The 17,420-nt window shown below is 44.4% G+C and overlaps 1 protein-coding gene across 1 annotated transcript in view; it reads right to left on the minus strand.

The window, feature by feature from the left end:
• Window positions 1-17,420, minus strand: part of LOC147747613 (uricase-like) — a 252,302-nt gene that overhangs the window by 15,176 nt on the left and 219,706 nt on the right. Inside the window, exon 5 of the mRNA XM_086954295.1 lies at window positions 1,122-1,308. Within this exon, the coding sequence (XP_086810421.1) occupies window positions 1,122-1,308 (187 nt within the window). The remainder of the gene's footprint in view (window positions 1-1,121; window positions 1,309-17,420) is intronic.

A 17,420-nucleotide genomic window follows, 5' to 3' on the forward strand; every position in this document is an offset into this window, starting at 1 on the left:
TAGCGTTTTGGGCACCCCAGCCAGTCCAAAAAGACCCCAATCTGTGAGACTGGCCTATGACGTGGTGCACCCACACATGATTTGTGTTCCCCCATGACAACAAAAATCAGCACAAGGGATACAGGCCTCATTGCAGCCTGGGCACTCAGGGCAGGGATTCATGTCCAACACCATGCAAGGAGCTTAACCATTTCAACACTGATTTTAATGTGTTTTTCCAACACATTTCAGTTGTTTTCTTAATTTTGCATTAGAGTTTCGGTTTTAAATCTTCATGTTTGCAAGTAATGTCTCTCTTTCATATGAAAGAGTTATGCAGCAAGTATTTAAGCAGTGTGTGAGAATGGCGATGGCGTGACTATGTATTGTAAAGACTAAAGTACTTTCTGCCATACATGATAAGGATATTGCAAGTCTACTAGTGGTTCCATACCCTTATAAAGGAACTCAGCCTTCAGTTCCTCTCAATAGTCTTGGAAATCCTTTATGATTTCCAATATCCTTATAATGGGTGATAGGGGTACTTTGTCCCATATATGATATCCCGGTTTGGAAATTGAATAATTTAGTATGTATTTGTTGACTTTGAAGTATAAAAGGCTAGGTGGTCCTGTGCAGGTTTCAGTCTATTGACCTGCAGTCCAAATCTAATTTTAGCAGTGAGAACTTGACTTTCAGAGACATCTTGCTGAACAGAGCCAAATTCATATATCTATTATTTATTAACGTAGTTTATCACTAATACTTATAAAATTACAGCATATCCGAAACAAATTGCAGATTTTAAAGAGAATGCCACACTTAACACCAGACAACATTCTTAGATCCTTTATTTTCAGGATTAGTGGGTGAGTAGAGATCAGCAACAAAGGCGTAACTCAGCTCCCCTTGGAGTAATATATGTTGCCATGTTTTAAAAGAAGGTTTGACAACCATCTGTTGATAACTCTTGTGTTGTAATTGTTCAATTTCAGGTTGCAGTTAGTCAACAGCATTTGTTATATATGAAGGATACTAAGATGTGCGATAACATTTCTGCACAAAAGCTGACGCTGAGGAGTGCTGAAGATTACAAAATCCATGATCATAATTAGGAGATTTAGTATACGAAACATACATACCATGAACCTTCAAAATCCGTCCCCCGAGATCTGTTGTATTTCCAGGTGCAGTTTACAACTGTGGAAAACACCCGGTCCTTCACCTCTGGAAGTGTTGTGAAGCGGTCCTTGATGAATCCTTCAAATCCAGATTGTGTTGTCTTCAAAAGCCTCATTTCTTTAATCCCTGCATGAATGACTGGGGGTTCTAAAACACAAGCAGAAGAGGGCCAGTTTCAGATGCTATGTTTTTTGTTCTTGGAATTTAAAAAAAATCAACACTGTGAAATAAGATGGCTGAAGGCTCTTTTGGACGATAGAACAATGTAAGTAGATAACTCTATCACAATCGTTTAAGATCCTTCACGTTTTGTACTTTTCGGTAACCAGTGATTTTGACTACAACCAGGCTTGTTTCAGATTGACTTGTCCCCTTCAAGTTTCTCTCTTGTCTGTAACCATTGATTTTGGACTCATGCAGCATGGTTCATGCCTGGCTGCTGCTAGGGCTGTGTGTTATGTTCCATCGAAGAATACACCTCTCTTTCTGCACAGGTTTGAATGTAAGTTGGCTTACATGATAGTGAATGATTGCTGCCTAATGAATCAGAGTTAAGGCCTGGTTTACAGACACATGGTAAAAGTACATTTCTGAATAATGGCAATAATTCCCATGGCATTATTCCTTGCTAGCCTGGGTTACTTAGTGGACTAATGAATTCACACTAGGAATATGTGTTTGACCTATGCAGATCCATGATGCCTTTCATTGTTATGAGGCTGATAAAATGAGTGACATTGTGTTGGTAATAATTATCATGTTTTTCAGTGCCAAGAAATTAATATGTACTTTACAAATACATGTGGTATGTTGTCAGGTAGATTACTGCAGCCATGCCCCATGTATTACCAAGGGGTTGTGAGAGTAGAAACAACATTCTGTGATTCTGACACCTGGGGATTTGGCAGCAGGAACAACTTAATTTAAGTGTATTTGAATTTTAACTTATAATTTGTAATTTCGCATCCAAGATCATTCGATAACAACGATGATCCAAATATAATTCTTAGTCTAAAGTCTGGAATGTAAGAAACCAACAAGACTGAGAAGACAATACTTGTATAAAATACACTTAAAGATCATAAAACATCATATTAAATATTAATCTTGAGATCAATATTAATAAAACCAAGTTCATGGTCCTAACTAAGAAAAAGCCACTGAGGGGACATGTTTTAATGAATGGGTCTAGACTGGAGCAGGTTGATGTAATGACTTATCTTGGTGTTACTTTGGATTATAGGCTACAATGGAAAGATCAAGTAGCGGCGCTTTGTCTGAAATTTGCCCGCCTGACTGGTTGTCTAGTTAAAGAGCAGCGGTGTTCCCTGACTAAAAGAGTACTGCCCGCACTTAAAATTTACAGTGCTAAAATCAGTTCAGCCATATTATATGGGGCCGATATTTGGGGATGTGTGGACCTGTCTGTCTTGGATAGGATACAGAATAAATTCCTCCGAAACCTAGTTAGTCTCCCCCCCTCAACACCAGTTCTTCCACTCCTGATGGACATGGGCATACATACCATTAAACACCAGGCCCTCTATAGGATGGTGGCGTTATGGAGACGTATATGGTCCACCCCGGAGTTGGCCATGTTTGCCCGTGAATTACAGGATGTGAGAACGCAACAAGGGGCAGGTGGCATACCTTGGCTAAAGCTAATTAAGAACACTCTTACTGAAATGGGTCTCCCCTTGCTTTGGTCGGAGCCGGGATCTCAAACCTTCCCTACTAAGAATGAATTCAAACTTCTCTTCTGGTCCATGGTAAAAACGGAACACGTGGCATTTTCTGAGAAAATGAATTTGACTGGCCAGTTCTTGCTCCACAAAGTAGTACCTAATAAAGAAGTATATTGGGATGTTATCCTTAAAACATTAGATAGGAAACTATACCATCAGTTCCGTGTAGGTACACTGCCGCTGAGGGCTTTTACTAGCGGCTGGCAGAGGTTAGAGTCAAGTTTCTGTCCCTGTTGTACTGTTTGTAAGGAAACAGTTGGCCACTTTTTATTTGTCTGTTCTGCTTATTGTGAACCACGTAATAAGTGGCTGAAACCTATATGTACTAGACTTAACACCCGAGTGAGTAGTGAAGCACTGTATATCCTGAGAACCAACACATCTGAATGGCTAACCATAGGATTGGCCAAATTCCTTGGGTGGGCTTGGTTGATAAGGATTAAATCAATCAGTCAGCTCATAGTATCTTGACCTAAATAACCTGTATACTGTGTTACCCCACTGGTTTTTCTGGCCTATGATTTTATCAGTATTGATGATCTGCCATTTTTTATATGCTCAAATGTTTTAGAACTCCCTTTGACGTCTTTATAAGTATGTTTAATTGAGATTTTTAACTAGATCTGTTTTGTCTTCACCTCAATTGCCTTGTTTCCTTTTGATTTGGTTAGTATATGTATTTAAATATTTATGATCTTGTGACTTTGTTGTACTAATTGTATTTAAAGTAATTTTGTGTATATGTGTGTCTTTTATGATGAAAAATCGAAATAAAGACGTTAAAAACTGATTAAATATTAACATAAATTATCTTTATACATTTATTTTAAATGGTAAACCAAATACAAAAATGCTACAGCACTATTAACTTACCATGAATTAAATATTTACTTAATTTAAATATATCTTATATTAATCCAACCTAAATTATTTTTATGTATTAATAAATCTTAAAAGTGACGTATAAAATTAATTAAAACTATTTGTTTCCTCATATTTCTTTTACTGATTTTTGTAATTAAACAACAATACATAGGTGATAATACCCTCATCCCTCTCCCCTTCCACCACAGATCCAGATAGAGAGGTATTACTTTGCAAGGGTGTTTCGCTGAAAACCAGGGCGTGACACTCAAGCAGCATGAATTAAACTTTATAGTGCACATGGTGGCGCTGATACCTTGCAGACACACATTGTCTTAAGCCATCCGGCCTATTCACTTTTGACTCATCTCCAGAATCCACCCCATTCTCCACAACAGATTCCTTATTTCCATGCTGTAAATGGATCTCCACCATGCCCCAATCCATTCTACCCCCTGGTCAGTCCCGCTGTATACCAATCTGTGCCTTACCCCGCATTCTTCTTGAACTCATCGTGCAAGTTCCTACAGCCATTGTTTCTTGGTAGGTAATCAGTCAGGCATCCAACTTAGTGCTATACATTTCCTCGCTACGGCTAGACAAGTTCTACTACCTTTTCTGTGTATTTTGTGTGTTTGGAACGGCTCACCAGGCCCAAAAGACATAGCTACATCATGAGTGTTGGACTTGGCCCTCTAGGCAGGGTTGTCCCTGAACTTTTTGCCTTCCTCCAATATTCTCTGTGACCTGTTTTTGTTGGTTCAATGACTCTGGGCACTTTACCACTGCTGACCAGTGCTAAAGTGCATATGCTCTCCCTATGAAAAATGTATACATTTATTGGTTGCCATGATTGGCTTATTTGGTTTACTACCAGTCCCCAGTAAAGTGCACCAGGAATGCCAGGGCTTGTAAATACAAATGCTGCTGGTGGGCCTGCAGCACTGGTTGTGCCACCCACAGAAGTGGCTAGTAAAATGTGTCTAAGGTCTGCCATTGCAGAACCTGCGTGCAGTCTGGTACTGTCATGCTGGCTGCGCAAGTGCACCTACTTGCCAGTCCCTAAACCTTCCCTTAACTTCATATTAGTCACCCCTATGGTAGACCCTAGGGCAGGGTGCATTGTAAGCATAAGGTATGACAAGCCCTGATGTGTGTGGCATGTCCTAATAGTGAATTACAGCCATTTTCGTTTTTCACTATTGTAAGGCTACCTGCTCTCCATAGGCCAGAATGGGCTGCTGGAATTATTACACTATATAATCCTAACAGACTCAGAGAGCATAGCAGAAAGTCAAGTTTAGTATGCCTGAACTCAGAATAATAAAATACTTCTTTTTAGTAAAGTTTATTTTAATATCCTGTGTTTGCAAATGCTACTTTTAGAAAGTTAGCCTTTGCTTGCCTAAGTATTTCAGCCCGCCTCTGCTAGGATGTGTATCTGCTGTCTTGTTTCTTTGAGTGACAGGGCTGGGGAATTCCAGGAAACAGGCTGGGGCTGACAGGTGGTGAATAGGGAGATTACACAAGGATGGGTGGGGGGAGTGTCCCTTGACTCTAAATAGGGCTGTGCTCTGCCACCTCAATGCTGGCTCCGCCCCCTGGGGAGCGACTGATGACTCTGCCCTGCACCTTGTGAAGAGAGAGGGGAAGACTGTCAACAGAGTGCTCCTGGACTGTACTTGTCACCACAAAGCTGGCTCCCCCTCCTGCGGAGGGTCTGATGTCCCTGCCCTGCTCACTGAAAGGAGAAGCCAGAGTCTGCAAAACAAAGTGCTCAGGGACTGGACTGGATTAGGCAAAGGACCCCCTGGCCTGAAAGAACAAAATAAATGCTGTATAAAAGTAGGAGCCCTGCTCCTAAACATCAGATCCTGTTTGCGCCAAGAAGAACCTCTGCCCGAAGCGAATGGCCTGGAAAAGCTGCTTGGAGGACTACTGTCTCTGACCTGGGAGACTGGCCTTTAGTGGGTTCTTGCTGCAAGAAGGAGAGGAGAAAAGACTGAGAGAGACTTTCTAAAAACTAATTGTGCATCTGTGAACAATCTCCAAGGACTTGGAAGCGAGCTTGCCCCCTGAACTGAGCCCCAGGACCATTGGGCTCTCATCCTGCCTTCGCTGTCTGCTGGGGAACCTTTTTTGCTTTTCCCCCGCCTGAGCCGTGATCCCCAGTGCGCCTTGACCCCTCCTTGGGCACTGCCGCCGGTGCCTAGCCGTCCCCGCCAGGTGTCCGCATCGCACTGGGCTCATCGCGCCCCTCCTGCCGGAATCGCATCAGATTTGCCGACTCAAGCCCCGGACGGCTTCCCGCACGACACGTACCAGGCCGCCCTGCTCTGCATTCTGATCCCTGAGGGCCGCGCCGCACAGTCCGAGCTTACCGTACATCGCGTACTGGTGGCCTCGTGCTGTGCCTGCCCTCATCTTTAATCTCAGCACTCGCACCGAAGGTACGGCGTGTACGCCGTGGATGCTTAATCGCACGACATCGCTGGCCCCGCTCCCCGAGGCCCCCCCCCTGTACGCCATGAACTCCCACATCAAAAAGAAAGGTACTGTGATGCATTGTGCTGTACACCGCGCTCCGAACTGCAGTTTCCGCAAGGCGCGCCCAATTTAGCAAAAGCCTGTTCATCTAAACGCTGTATGCGTCGCACGGGAGTACAACGACTCGTACCTCCATGTGAGCCGGCAGCGCTGTACGTCTCGCACCATGCATCGCGCCTCGGACTAGAGGATCCGCGAGGCGCGTGAGACTAGGCGAGGCTTCCTTGTTCGACCTGAAAGAAGCGCCCAAGAGCGCTACGACACGCACCACCTCTGTAAAAGCATTACCAAAAGAACGGATTGATGCCCTTAGCATTGTGGAACTTTCTAAAGTGATTGGAACCTTGAAAATTAAGCCTTTCTAAAGAACTTTAAAGAATTCTTGCGATACCGAAGTACTGTGGCCTCCTTTAAGAAAAACGTTACTATGGTCTTGTATTAAGCCTACCTAGAGATTTATATTTACATAAAGTCTACTTATTTTCTTAATCCATAGACTGGTGTCCATTTGTGGTGGGTCTGTGTTATTACTGTATGTGGTCATAAATGCATAACTCAACTTACGCCCTGAAGATTAGCCTTGTCTGCTCGCGCCACACTACCTAGAGGGTGAGCAGGGTTTATTTTGAGGAGTAAGTCCCTTGCCCTGACTAGAGGAGAGGGTCTCTGTTTGTCACAAGTGCATACCTGTGCCAACCAGACACCCCCAATTCTAACAATGAGCATCAATGATAGTTTGGTCAAGTCTCCCAACACCTGAATCACTTTTCCCCAGAAAGCTCCCGCAGTCAGGCATGTCCACTACATATGAATATAAGTCCCAGGGGTTGACCGGCATCTAGGACCGTGTTTCTGCTTTTCTGGGTCTAATGTGTGCAGCCATTGTGGTGTGATTTAATCCCTGTGTACACATTTATAATTATGCATGACAAGTCACCCTTCTGCAATTACCCAGCACAGAAGCCCAATCGCACTCACTCAACTCTTTACCCATATCCCCCCTCCCATGGGGTTTTCAGTGCCAGTGTGGCACGAGGATGACATACAGTTGTGAAGTAAGCTTACGTTCTCCCCCCATGTCTGGCAGTGACCAGTGACTAACTAAGACATGCATGTGCGGTTCTTGCGAGAACCCCGACCCTGCCTTCGTTATGGCAGGTGCCAGACCAGCGTACGTGATGAAGCAGCTATCCATAACATTCCATAGAGTGCAAAAATCCTGCCATTGCAAATAGGTCCCCTAAACAGTGTGGGCCCACCACCTTTCCCTCTTTGCCGTAGAAATATTGGTATTGCACAACTTATGGCAGTACACCAGGGGGCCAACAGTTGCATGTTGATGTGTTCATCGTTTTCCCGCCTTTTTGTGTGGTCCTAAATGTTTAACAGTGTGCGCATCTGTTCCAGTAGGGACAATCTATACTTACCCGTTGCTATTGGTAACACCAGAACCTCCCCGGTTATGAGAAATTTATTCCTGCAATAGTGACTATATTCCCTCCCTGGATCCATGGTATTGTGTGTTGGATATGAGCTGCCCAGGGTATACCCTGAAGTTTGGAGCCTGTGGTCCCCCACTATCCCATGGGAGTCACAGAACCTCTAGGCTGATCCACACTCTCTTGTGTCCCCAGTATAACAGCCGGAGTAACTCATCTAGTTTGTGACAGAGGGATTTAGGGATGATCATTGGCATGTGCTCTAACACATACAGCACTCAAGTAGGCAATATCATTTTGCTTATGACTATTCGTCCCATTAGAGACATTGGGAATCACAGCCATTTTCGCACACTCTTTTCTAGGGCATCTAAGAGTACCCCCTCATTTGAGGCATATGTCTCAAATATATCTGAGCTTAGGTAAATTCCTAGATACTTAAAAGGTGTTGTCTGTACTTTTATATTGGCTAAGTTTGTCTCTGTGGCTACTGTTGTCTGGATGGGAAAGAGAACTGACTTATCTTCATTCAGCTGAAACCCCGAGTAGACTCTTACCTCTACAAGTGTGTTGTGTATCGTGCCCCATGTGTCCGTTGGGGTTCTCAGTGTCAACATTACGACATCAGCATAAAGCGAGATGGCCTCCTGTTTCCCTCCCACCATGGATCCTGGCATCTCTGTGTCTGGGACGTATATTTTAGGACAGTGGTTTAAAGAAACTGTGAATATCCGTGTTGAGAGATGGCACCCCTGAAGAGTCCCCCTCTCTATCTTCCAGTCATCCGAGATTATGAGGACTACCTTCACTCTAGCCCTGCTGTTCATGTATAGCAACGTCAAACACTCCAAATATTCAACTTTCAGATCGTATCTGTGCAACGCTTGTTTCATAAATATCCAGTAGACAGTGTCAAAGGCCTTGTTGGCATCCAAGCAGGCCACTGCACATGGGTACATCCCTTTTATTACCTGTTCCCTGGTAAGACAGGCCTTCCGAATATTAGTGGTGGTGGTATGACCACCCTCAAACCCTGATTGATCCGTGTGTATTATCCTCTCAGCTACTATAGATAGTCTTTTCTACAGCATTTTTACATCTACATTGATTATCAATGGGGGTGGTAAGAGTCACAATCTGATTTGCGCAGAACTACAATATTGGCTTTCCTCAGTGATGCTGGTAGCATGCCCTTTTGGAAGACTTCTATGTTCATAATCAGCAATGGCTGCCATGGCAGATCAATGTACGCCCGCCTGGCAAAACCTGACACTAAGCCCGTCTATACCTGGTGTCTTACCCGTATCCATGTATTTGATGGCCTATCTTATGTCTGACTCTTCAGGTAGTGTGTTCAGTGTGGCTCTTGCATCCTCATCTACTTTAGGGATATGTGCCTTATAGAGTTTGGTTGCTATGCCTACATCATGATCCTAGCCTGTTTTTGCAAATAATGTCTTGGCGAAGTCCGCGAAATGGGCCACAATATACTCTTGGACAGTCAGAGATACCCCATTTGCATATTTGATGGATACCACAGCGTTTCTGTCTCTCTCCCTGTTAACTAGACAAGTTGAAAGCCTACCAGGGTTGCCTCCCTGCTCATGTTGCATTTCTGTATACAGCTTGTAGTCACGTTTCCCGAGGGTTCATGGGCCTCATCTCGCTCCCCCTGCAGTCTGTGTCGTATTTCCCATACCTCTGCATTATGTGGGGCCTGTCTGGCGATGTCTACAATCTGTCTTTCCAGTTTTGTGACTGTGTGTCCCAGGGTGTTGTGCACTGCCTATGTTGTGGCCAAGTATTTCCCCCATATGGTTACCTTGAAGGCCTCCTAGAGCACCCCAGACGATTCCAATGTACCTATGATTAAGGCAAAATATGAATATATCGCCTCTCTAATTTCCTTGCGGAACACCTAGTCTAGTAATGCTCGAGGTTGTAGATTCCACTGTGGCACTCGTGCCACATAGACTTGGTCCAGCAGCTCCATTGCTAGTGGAGCCTGGTCCGATAGTGTTCAGTCCAAGTAATGAGTTAGCCTAAATTGCACAATTTGTTCTGGGTGAGAAAACGGGTAGTCTATCCTACAGAATGTCCCATGAGGGGAGAATTGAAAGAATACGCCCTCATCTTGCCATGCTGTGTCTTCTATAGCTCCAAGAGCTACAGAATGTCCCATGAGGGGAGAATTGAAAGAATACGCCCTCATCTTGCCATGCTGTGTCTTCTATAGCTCCAAGAGGTTGAGTTTGTCCATGTTCTGAGCCAGGAGCTGTCTAAATGTCTGTCCATGAAACAGCTGCAGCTTCCCAACCAGGGCATATCGTGGTGAGCATATGGTGTCAAAAGTTGTACCGCTGTCTCAGAGAAATCAGGTGTACCAACATTTGGGGCATATGTGTTTATTAGCATAGTGAATCTGCCTCCTATCTTGCCCATCACGCCTACATACCGGCCATCCGCCGCCTTAAGTTAAACAGTTGCTCTGAGGTGGACAGTAGCATCCAACTACAGCATCACTCCATGGTCCAAGGAAGTAAAACTAGAGTACCATAGTCTACTCCATTTAGTCCTTATTTTCTTGTCTTCTTGTGGTAGCAGCTGGGTTTCTTGTAACATCACTATCCTTGCCTGGTGTTTCCTCACATAAGACAAAATTATGTGCTGCTTAATGGGGTTAAGTATCGCATTAATGTTCCAGGATAGAGCTTCCACCCCCTTCTGTATGATTGGCATCATAAGTGAATGCAAGCAGGGTGAAGAAGTGCCGCTCACCTATGCTGTGCTAGCGTAAAATACCTGTTAATCTGGGTCAGTGCTCTAAAGGAAGAGGGATTTACCCGACACCCTCCCAATGGGTTCAAAACCATGAGCCCTATTAAAACTAAATGTCCCTGAGCACACATTGCAATACAAAAACAAACAATTATAGGTAATTCCAAAAACACAATGAATATTTGTTGTTTCCTTCATTTTCTGTCTTCTTTTAGCCAGGCAACACATGTTTCGTCATATAGGGATTAAACTACGACTTCTTCAGGGCTTTCTAGTTTCTTGCAATCTCTTCGAATAGTCCTTGCCACAGGTCTTACTTCTGCCCCGGTACTGTACTATGTCAATTTCCTGTCATTGTTTCTGTCCCTACACGAGCACACGAGCCTTTGGAAACAGAAAGCTTACATTTTGTGGGATTCCGAATTTATCCTGATATGGACGGAAACAATAGACAGGAAATTAACATTGAATAGGGCCTCTTTGGGCAATGGATCCTCTGTGTGCTATCCGTATTATTGTTAGGCATGCAGGCTGTCAGGCCTAAAGTTCAGCTGCATGTGTGCCACACGGCCCCTGGCCCCTCCCCCACTCCAATCAGGAGTACCCGCTGACTCCGTTTACCTCTCATGGACATCTGTGCTTGATGGAGACCAGTGCCTCCTCTGGTGCTGCCTGTGTGTGTAGTAGGGGAGGAGGGCGGTGGAGATCCCTGCCACCTCTGATATGCCGCAATGTCTGTTGAGACTGTGCCCCCTGCAACATGCCTCACTTCAGCAGCAGGGGTTGTGGGCGCCCTCTCACCTGGTCCCCACAGAGCCACTGCATCACTCAACGCCGGCAGCCCAGTTTGACCCCGCGGGCACCCTCTCCAGCTCCCGATGTTTAGGCGGGTTGCTGTCTTCGTGGTCCGCACTGCAGTCATTCCGAAGCCCCAGCAGGGCCGGCCCTAGGCATGTGCAAACTGTGCACCTGCACAGGGCCGCCAAACCCCAGGGGCCTCCCCTCTGGCGGCTAGCAATGGCAGCGGCCGGCCAGCGCCGTTGTTTTGTTGTTTTACCAATACCTGCTAGTAGTTACTAGTTTCACTTTCCCAATCCCAGAGTCCAGCCAGCAGTTTGGGTCCCAGGGCCTGCCTATGCGCAGTGCGCAACTCACTACCTGCTGCGCAGCTAACGCGGCGTCACACCCGGTCACGAGTGGTGGTCTGGTCACGAGACGAGAGAGTGCGTGCGTGTGTCGTCACTCGTCATCGAGAATAAAGAAAGAACATTATAACGCGCAGGCCACCCTCACAGAGATTGAACACCTCTGGCTCCGGTTCGTCGGTTCGTCGGTTCCCCGACCCTATTTGGAAGTGAACGACGGGGAGATACAGAGCAGGTCTCAGGCAGCGGACGACAGCGGACTAGCACTGCAGGTATATAGACTGACAGTACAATTAATTTCAAATTTGAATCGATCTGTGAATATTACAGACAGGCACTGTTGTGCAATGTGGGACGGTGCAGGCCTCGAGTCGAACGGACAATGAAACTTGAACTTGACAGCCAGCAGAGGGAGGGGCGGGTATATCCGTTCTGGGCAATTCCAATCAGGCTCCTCTTCCCAGGAGTATATTTCATCTGTATTTGTGTGCCTCTTGCTGTTTTTTAGTTAACCACCATTTTCATTCTAACTTCTAAGCGTTCTGCCAGTTGCCGCACAGGCTGTTTTTAAAATAACTGGGATTTTTTTAACTAAACTTGTGTATCTGAAACACGTGTACAAATACAGTAGAGATTAGGGTTACAAACAGTGGCTCGAAGAGTCTCAACAGCAGGAAGCTAAAAACGGGGCCGAGTAGGTGAGAAGACAGAGAGATATGGGGTAAGATACGAAAAAGGGACAGTGAGAGGGAGCGAGAGAAGGGTGAGCATGAACAGAGAAGAAGGACTAGGAAGATGAACAGGTGGATGAAGAGACAAGACTGGGTGACGTTAAAGAACGGGAGGAAATCAGAGATGTATGCATGGGATGACCAGGAGAGAGAAACAGACAGGATGGAGTGGGTGAGAAGAGAACACTGGGTAGACGAGACATGCGGAGGAGCAAGAGACACGTGGATAGGGGTGGGGGGGACTGGATCTGTGGCAGAATGAAACTGGAGAGAAAGTCACGGGAGGGAAGAAGATGAATACGCAGAAGACTTGATAAAACAAAGGGAAATATATGCAGTGCTTGAAAAGGAAAAATAGAAGTGCAGGTACCAGAGTATCTGCTTGTTTTGTGAGAAGTGCCGGTACTCTCCAATGCAAAGTATTGCTTTTCTTTTAAAACGGTACCGGTAGTGCCCCTTTCAAAATAGAAAAGTGCTGGTACTCCATACCGGGCAGTACCTGCCCATTTAAAGCACTGTATATATGGGGTAACGGTAGAACTGGAGAGGCTGGTGGTGAGGCGAGAGGAAGAAACCCTAGGAAACTGTGGATGCAGACATTTAGAAGGACATGGACAGGCGACGCGTGGGAGAAAAAGGCAAGTGATGGATAAGGGGAAACTGGGGAGACACATGAGAAGGGTGGAAAGAAAACAAGTGGGGAAACAGGACGAAAGGGGAAGAGAGAAAGGTAACCGACGGGGTGGGTTGCAATGAGGAGAGTAATTAAAACATGAACATGGAAGAAAGAGAGGCCAGGTAGAGAACGGGGCTAAATGCACAGGAGAAACGGGAACAAACTGGAGAGAAGCAAGGGAGAGAGGGGCGAGACATATATAGTCGAGATGGAGGGGGGCAGCGTTGAGTGGGCACAGCGCGAGGCAGAGAGGACAAGCGCAAGAGGGCGAGGGGTGATAATCATCTAACGACTTTTCTGGACGTATTATTAAAACACCTTCCTGAGCTCCGCCCCGTCCGGACCCCCCACCTAGGCTCCCTGCACAGGGCCACCATGAGCCTAAAGCCGGCCCTTGCCCCAGCACCGAGCCCACCATGCCGTGCACTTCTTGGGTAGAGTGCTTGTCGGGGAAGTCACTGTGCCTCCCCCGGCATCACATTCATGGGTTTCTAGCAACCTCGTGTTCACTGGTGGGGCTCAGGTGGGTGATGACACCAACAATCGTCAGAGTTGCAGCGAGGTGCATCACGCGCCAGGATACTCGCGAGTAACAGAGCGAGCTACAAAACACTTTATAATAATAATAATAATAATCCTAAGTGGACATTGTCGCTCTTCATTAATTAAAACAATGCATGTTAGTTAATTGATTACATTTAAAAAGGTTAATGAAATGTATTCAAATAAAATAAAAACATAGTTTATTATATCATTGATATATTATATTTTATTTTTAGATAATTGTTATTACATTAAATTATATGTATTTATAATTGTAACTATTTTAAATAATTTAATTTAACATTATTTCCAATGTGTTTTAAAGTTTAAGTCCCTGCAACCTTTACCTTTCACGGGAGGGTGTTTGAGTGTCAATGGGTGACCACATCTTTTCCTATACTTACCTTTTTCAGGCATTTGTGCACATGTGATCAGCAAAGATTTTTTCCAGATTCCTACTATTTTTTTTCAACTGTGTCATCAAAAACTTTGCAGCACCCTTATTTCTCTCTGTATAACCTCCGCTTGAATTTATAATGGACTTTAAACAATATTTGCCGCCCCATACCATTTTACATTTTGAACCTTGACTCACGCTTTTGTGACCATAAATGTATGACTTTTTAAATGCAATAGACAGTGGCTCTATACATTGTTTGCCATGAGGCTTGCATTCTTGTTGATCACCAGAATCCATATCTTCCTCTCTGCCAATATTTACAGGATGGCTTTGCAACCCCACTTCTTGAGAGCTAAGGGTCTTATCCTGAGTCGCTCTGTTGAGGGCTTCGATGTAGAATGTAATAGCGAAGTATAGGGGGACACATGCTCATTGAAAGCCCTTTTTTGTTTCTTGCTGAAGTTTTCACAAGAATGGCCGCCATACTATTAGTATTAACAGCCAAGATCCAATCTCCACATGCGCAGGTGGGGGAATCTCGTAACTCATTTAGCTCATAGAAATGTTGCAATGATGAGTCTTTCTTCATATTTTCCTGGAAACGTCTGTTATAGCCTAGTTAGAAACATCTCTGTGTCATTTTTGAAAATAAGATCCTCCCTCCCTGTTAAGGAAAAACGAGCACAAATATAACCCTAACATATGACGAGCTACAGAACAAGTAAAGGTGTTAGGATAGATTGATCTATTACAGGATAATACATTAGCACAAGTGGTCTTCACTTGTCTAAGACGCCACTGTCATTTATTGTTTCTCTCCTACTCTGCTGAGGCAGCTCCCCCACTTTTCTGACACCATGGGACCATGCACCAGTGGCCATATCCACCTAGTAGTAAGTGGTCCCAGACAACGGTGTGCATGAGAAGCAATGTTGTCTACATCACTTGGTTTGAAAGGCCATGAAGGAGGCAGGTGCCCAAGACCAGGAAAGATTGTTGTATCTCTGCAGCTGATCAACGAGTATGCCACTGTTCCTATTTTTACAGGTGCTGCAGAAGATGCAGCTTTAGAGCTAGCAAAGAGGCTCTGAAGCCCTGCTGCATCCATCCTGCCCATCGGACAGTTCAGCATCCATACCTACCCAGGGACATCCTATGAATTTGGGGGGCCCTAGGCTAAATTTATTTTGGGTGCACCGTTTGGAACAGCTTTAAATGTATGATCCAGTTTCAGCTCCTTCAATCCCTCTTTAGTCACTGACACTGCAGATACACCCTCGTTCAAATTCTAAATGGGTTTACAGCTAATATTCAGGGATAGTGACGGGTTTTCAATACTGTAACACAGCAACAGCTCACTAACACAACTACAAATAATCTCTGTGACCCGCTCCCATATCACATCTCTAAAAGAAACTTTTTTATGGATGTTGCATGAAACATTAACATAACATTTCTCTGCAAAATGTCTGTGATCGACTAACGCATCACCCACATTCAAATTAAAATAAAGGAAAACAGTATATAAAACAATCTGTTTAAGAATTATTCAGGTCATCAATGAAAGATTCCCTGAAAAACAGAGGTGACTTTATCAGGGGCCCCCCTGAAAGGTTGGGGCCCTGGGCCAGAGCCCACCCATGCCTTAAAACGTCTCTGTACCTACCAATTCACATGGTGCCACAGTGTAACACACAATATCATTGAGCTGAAAACCACTGTAAATAGTAAAGACACCCCAGGACATCGGCACCAGCCTCAGCAAGCTTTTACATTTTTGGGAGAAGGGAGCTTAGGAGCAGGGTGGGGTTCAAAAGTGCCTCATAGGTACTTCTCAGCAAGGGACCCGCCCCCTTCTCACCAGGTGAAATTGTTCTTCAAGTTGGCAGGTATGACTATGTGTGCTCTGATATGAGTCGGACATGGAGCAGCAGTCACTTCCGCTGCTCATCCAGGTTGATGGTCATGCAGTAAGGTTTAATGACCACTGATTTGCTGCAGAAACGGTTGATCATTTTGGCTATGGCCCCTGCTCCTACGTTTGTCCCCTGTTGTGGCACTTCACACAGTAGAATGCAGACACCAAAATTGAAATGGGCACATTAGTCAGGTTTCTGAAAGTAATAGTTGAAAAAAGTTGAGAAAGTTAAAAAGGCACGTTGGAGGAGCGATAATTCAGCTAGAGAACATATATTACAGTTGTGCAAGTTACAATGTGCTAAATTCAGATTTGTTTTGCTTTAGTTTGCACTGGGTCAAGAATGAGGATTGATGTGGATAATTAGTTACTGCCATACACATGGTTTCGTCAGTTGCCCAAATGCGTTACCAGTGAGAGTCATGTCAGCGGGCAGATAGGCAGGGTCAACAATCAGTTGGTGATCATCATTAACTTTCCCTGATGATTGGGTCACACTTCCGCAGCCTACACGTAGGTGCAGTGCCGCAAATGCAAATGTTATGCCATGCAAATTTTGAACTCGGTGTATGTTATATATTTATTTTTGCGCAACACCTGTAAGATATCTTGACACCGTAAAAGTAACAGATAACGAAGGGCTAAAACACTAAAAGAACGGTGTACACAACTCTACATTGCATAGGCTCGAGTAACATAGGATAATACAAACACTTGACATTCTACTAAGAGATCGTTGTAGGTAGAAATGGATCCGACCTGTTGAAAATGAAAGTTTTAAGTAATTTCCAAAATGTTAACACAATTGCCAGGTTTGCTTGTGGATGGAGTTATTCTTTTACAGATGTCACTGAGAAAGCTGTAGTTTTTAGATGTGACCAAACGGTGCATGTGTCGCCACTATTGATTTTCAGAAAATGTGTTTTCAGAAGCACTACTGAGAGAGGTACTTCGGAGCCATTTACATGTTGTTAACTTTTAGAACAACATTTGTTGGGCAGAGATGATGTGCTTCCGCTGAAAAAGAGTTCATGTTCTTGTACTGTCTTGCGTTTTCAAAAAATACATATGCTCAAAGATGCAGGACTGGCGACGTGTCATTGATCAAGGCTAAAGGCACTCGTTTGTTAATTATGACAAGTTAGGACAAAAGCAGTAGGTAGGCTCGGAGAAAAACATACATCAAAGTCAATAGACATCTAGGGCTGGACTCTTATTACACTGTGTTAAAGAATGTAGACGTGTCTTTTGTTACAAAGAATCCCAAAGATTAGTAGACAGTTCTTCTGATTGATTGGATTCTTAAAAAAAAAATGGGGCCTGACATGGTTGGTTGTCAGCCAGCCTACTGTAATCAAAACAATCCATGAAAGCTTGCCACTTTGTTCTTTTTAACATATTGGTAAAAAAAATGGGCACAAATAATTTAATAATAAAGGAATTGTCCACCTCTCCAGCTTGGCACCGAAGTGC

This window comes from Lissotriton vulgaris, chromosome 1_1 (assembly GCF_964263255.1).
Source record: "Lissotriton vulgaris chromosome 1_1, aLisVul1.2, whole genome shotgun sequence".
Lineage (NCBI taxonomy): Eukaryota > Metazoa > Chordata > Amphibia > Caudata > Salamandridae > Lissotriton > Lissotriton vulgaris.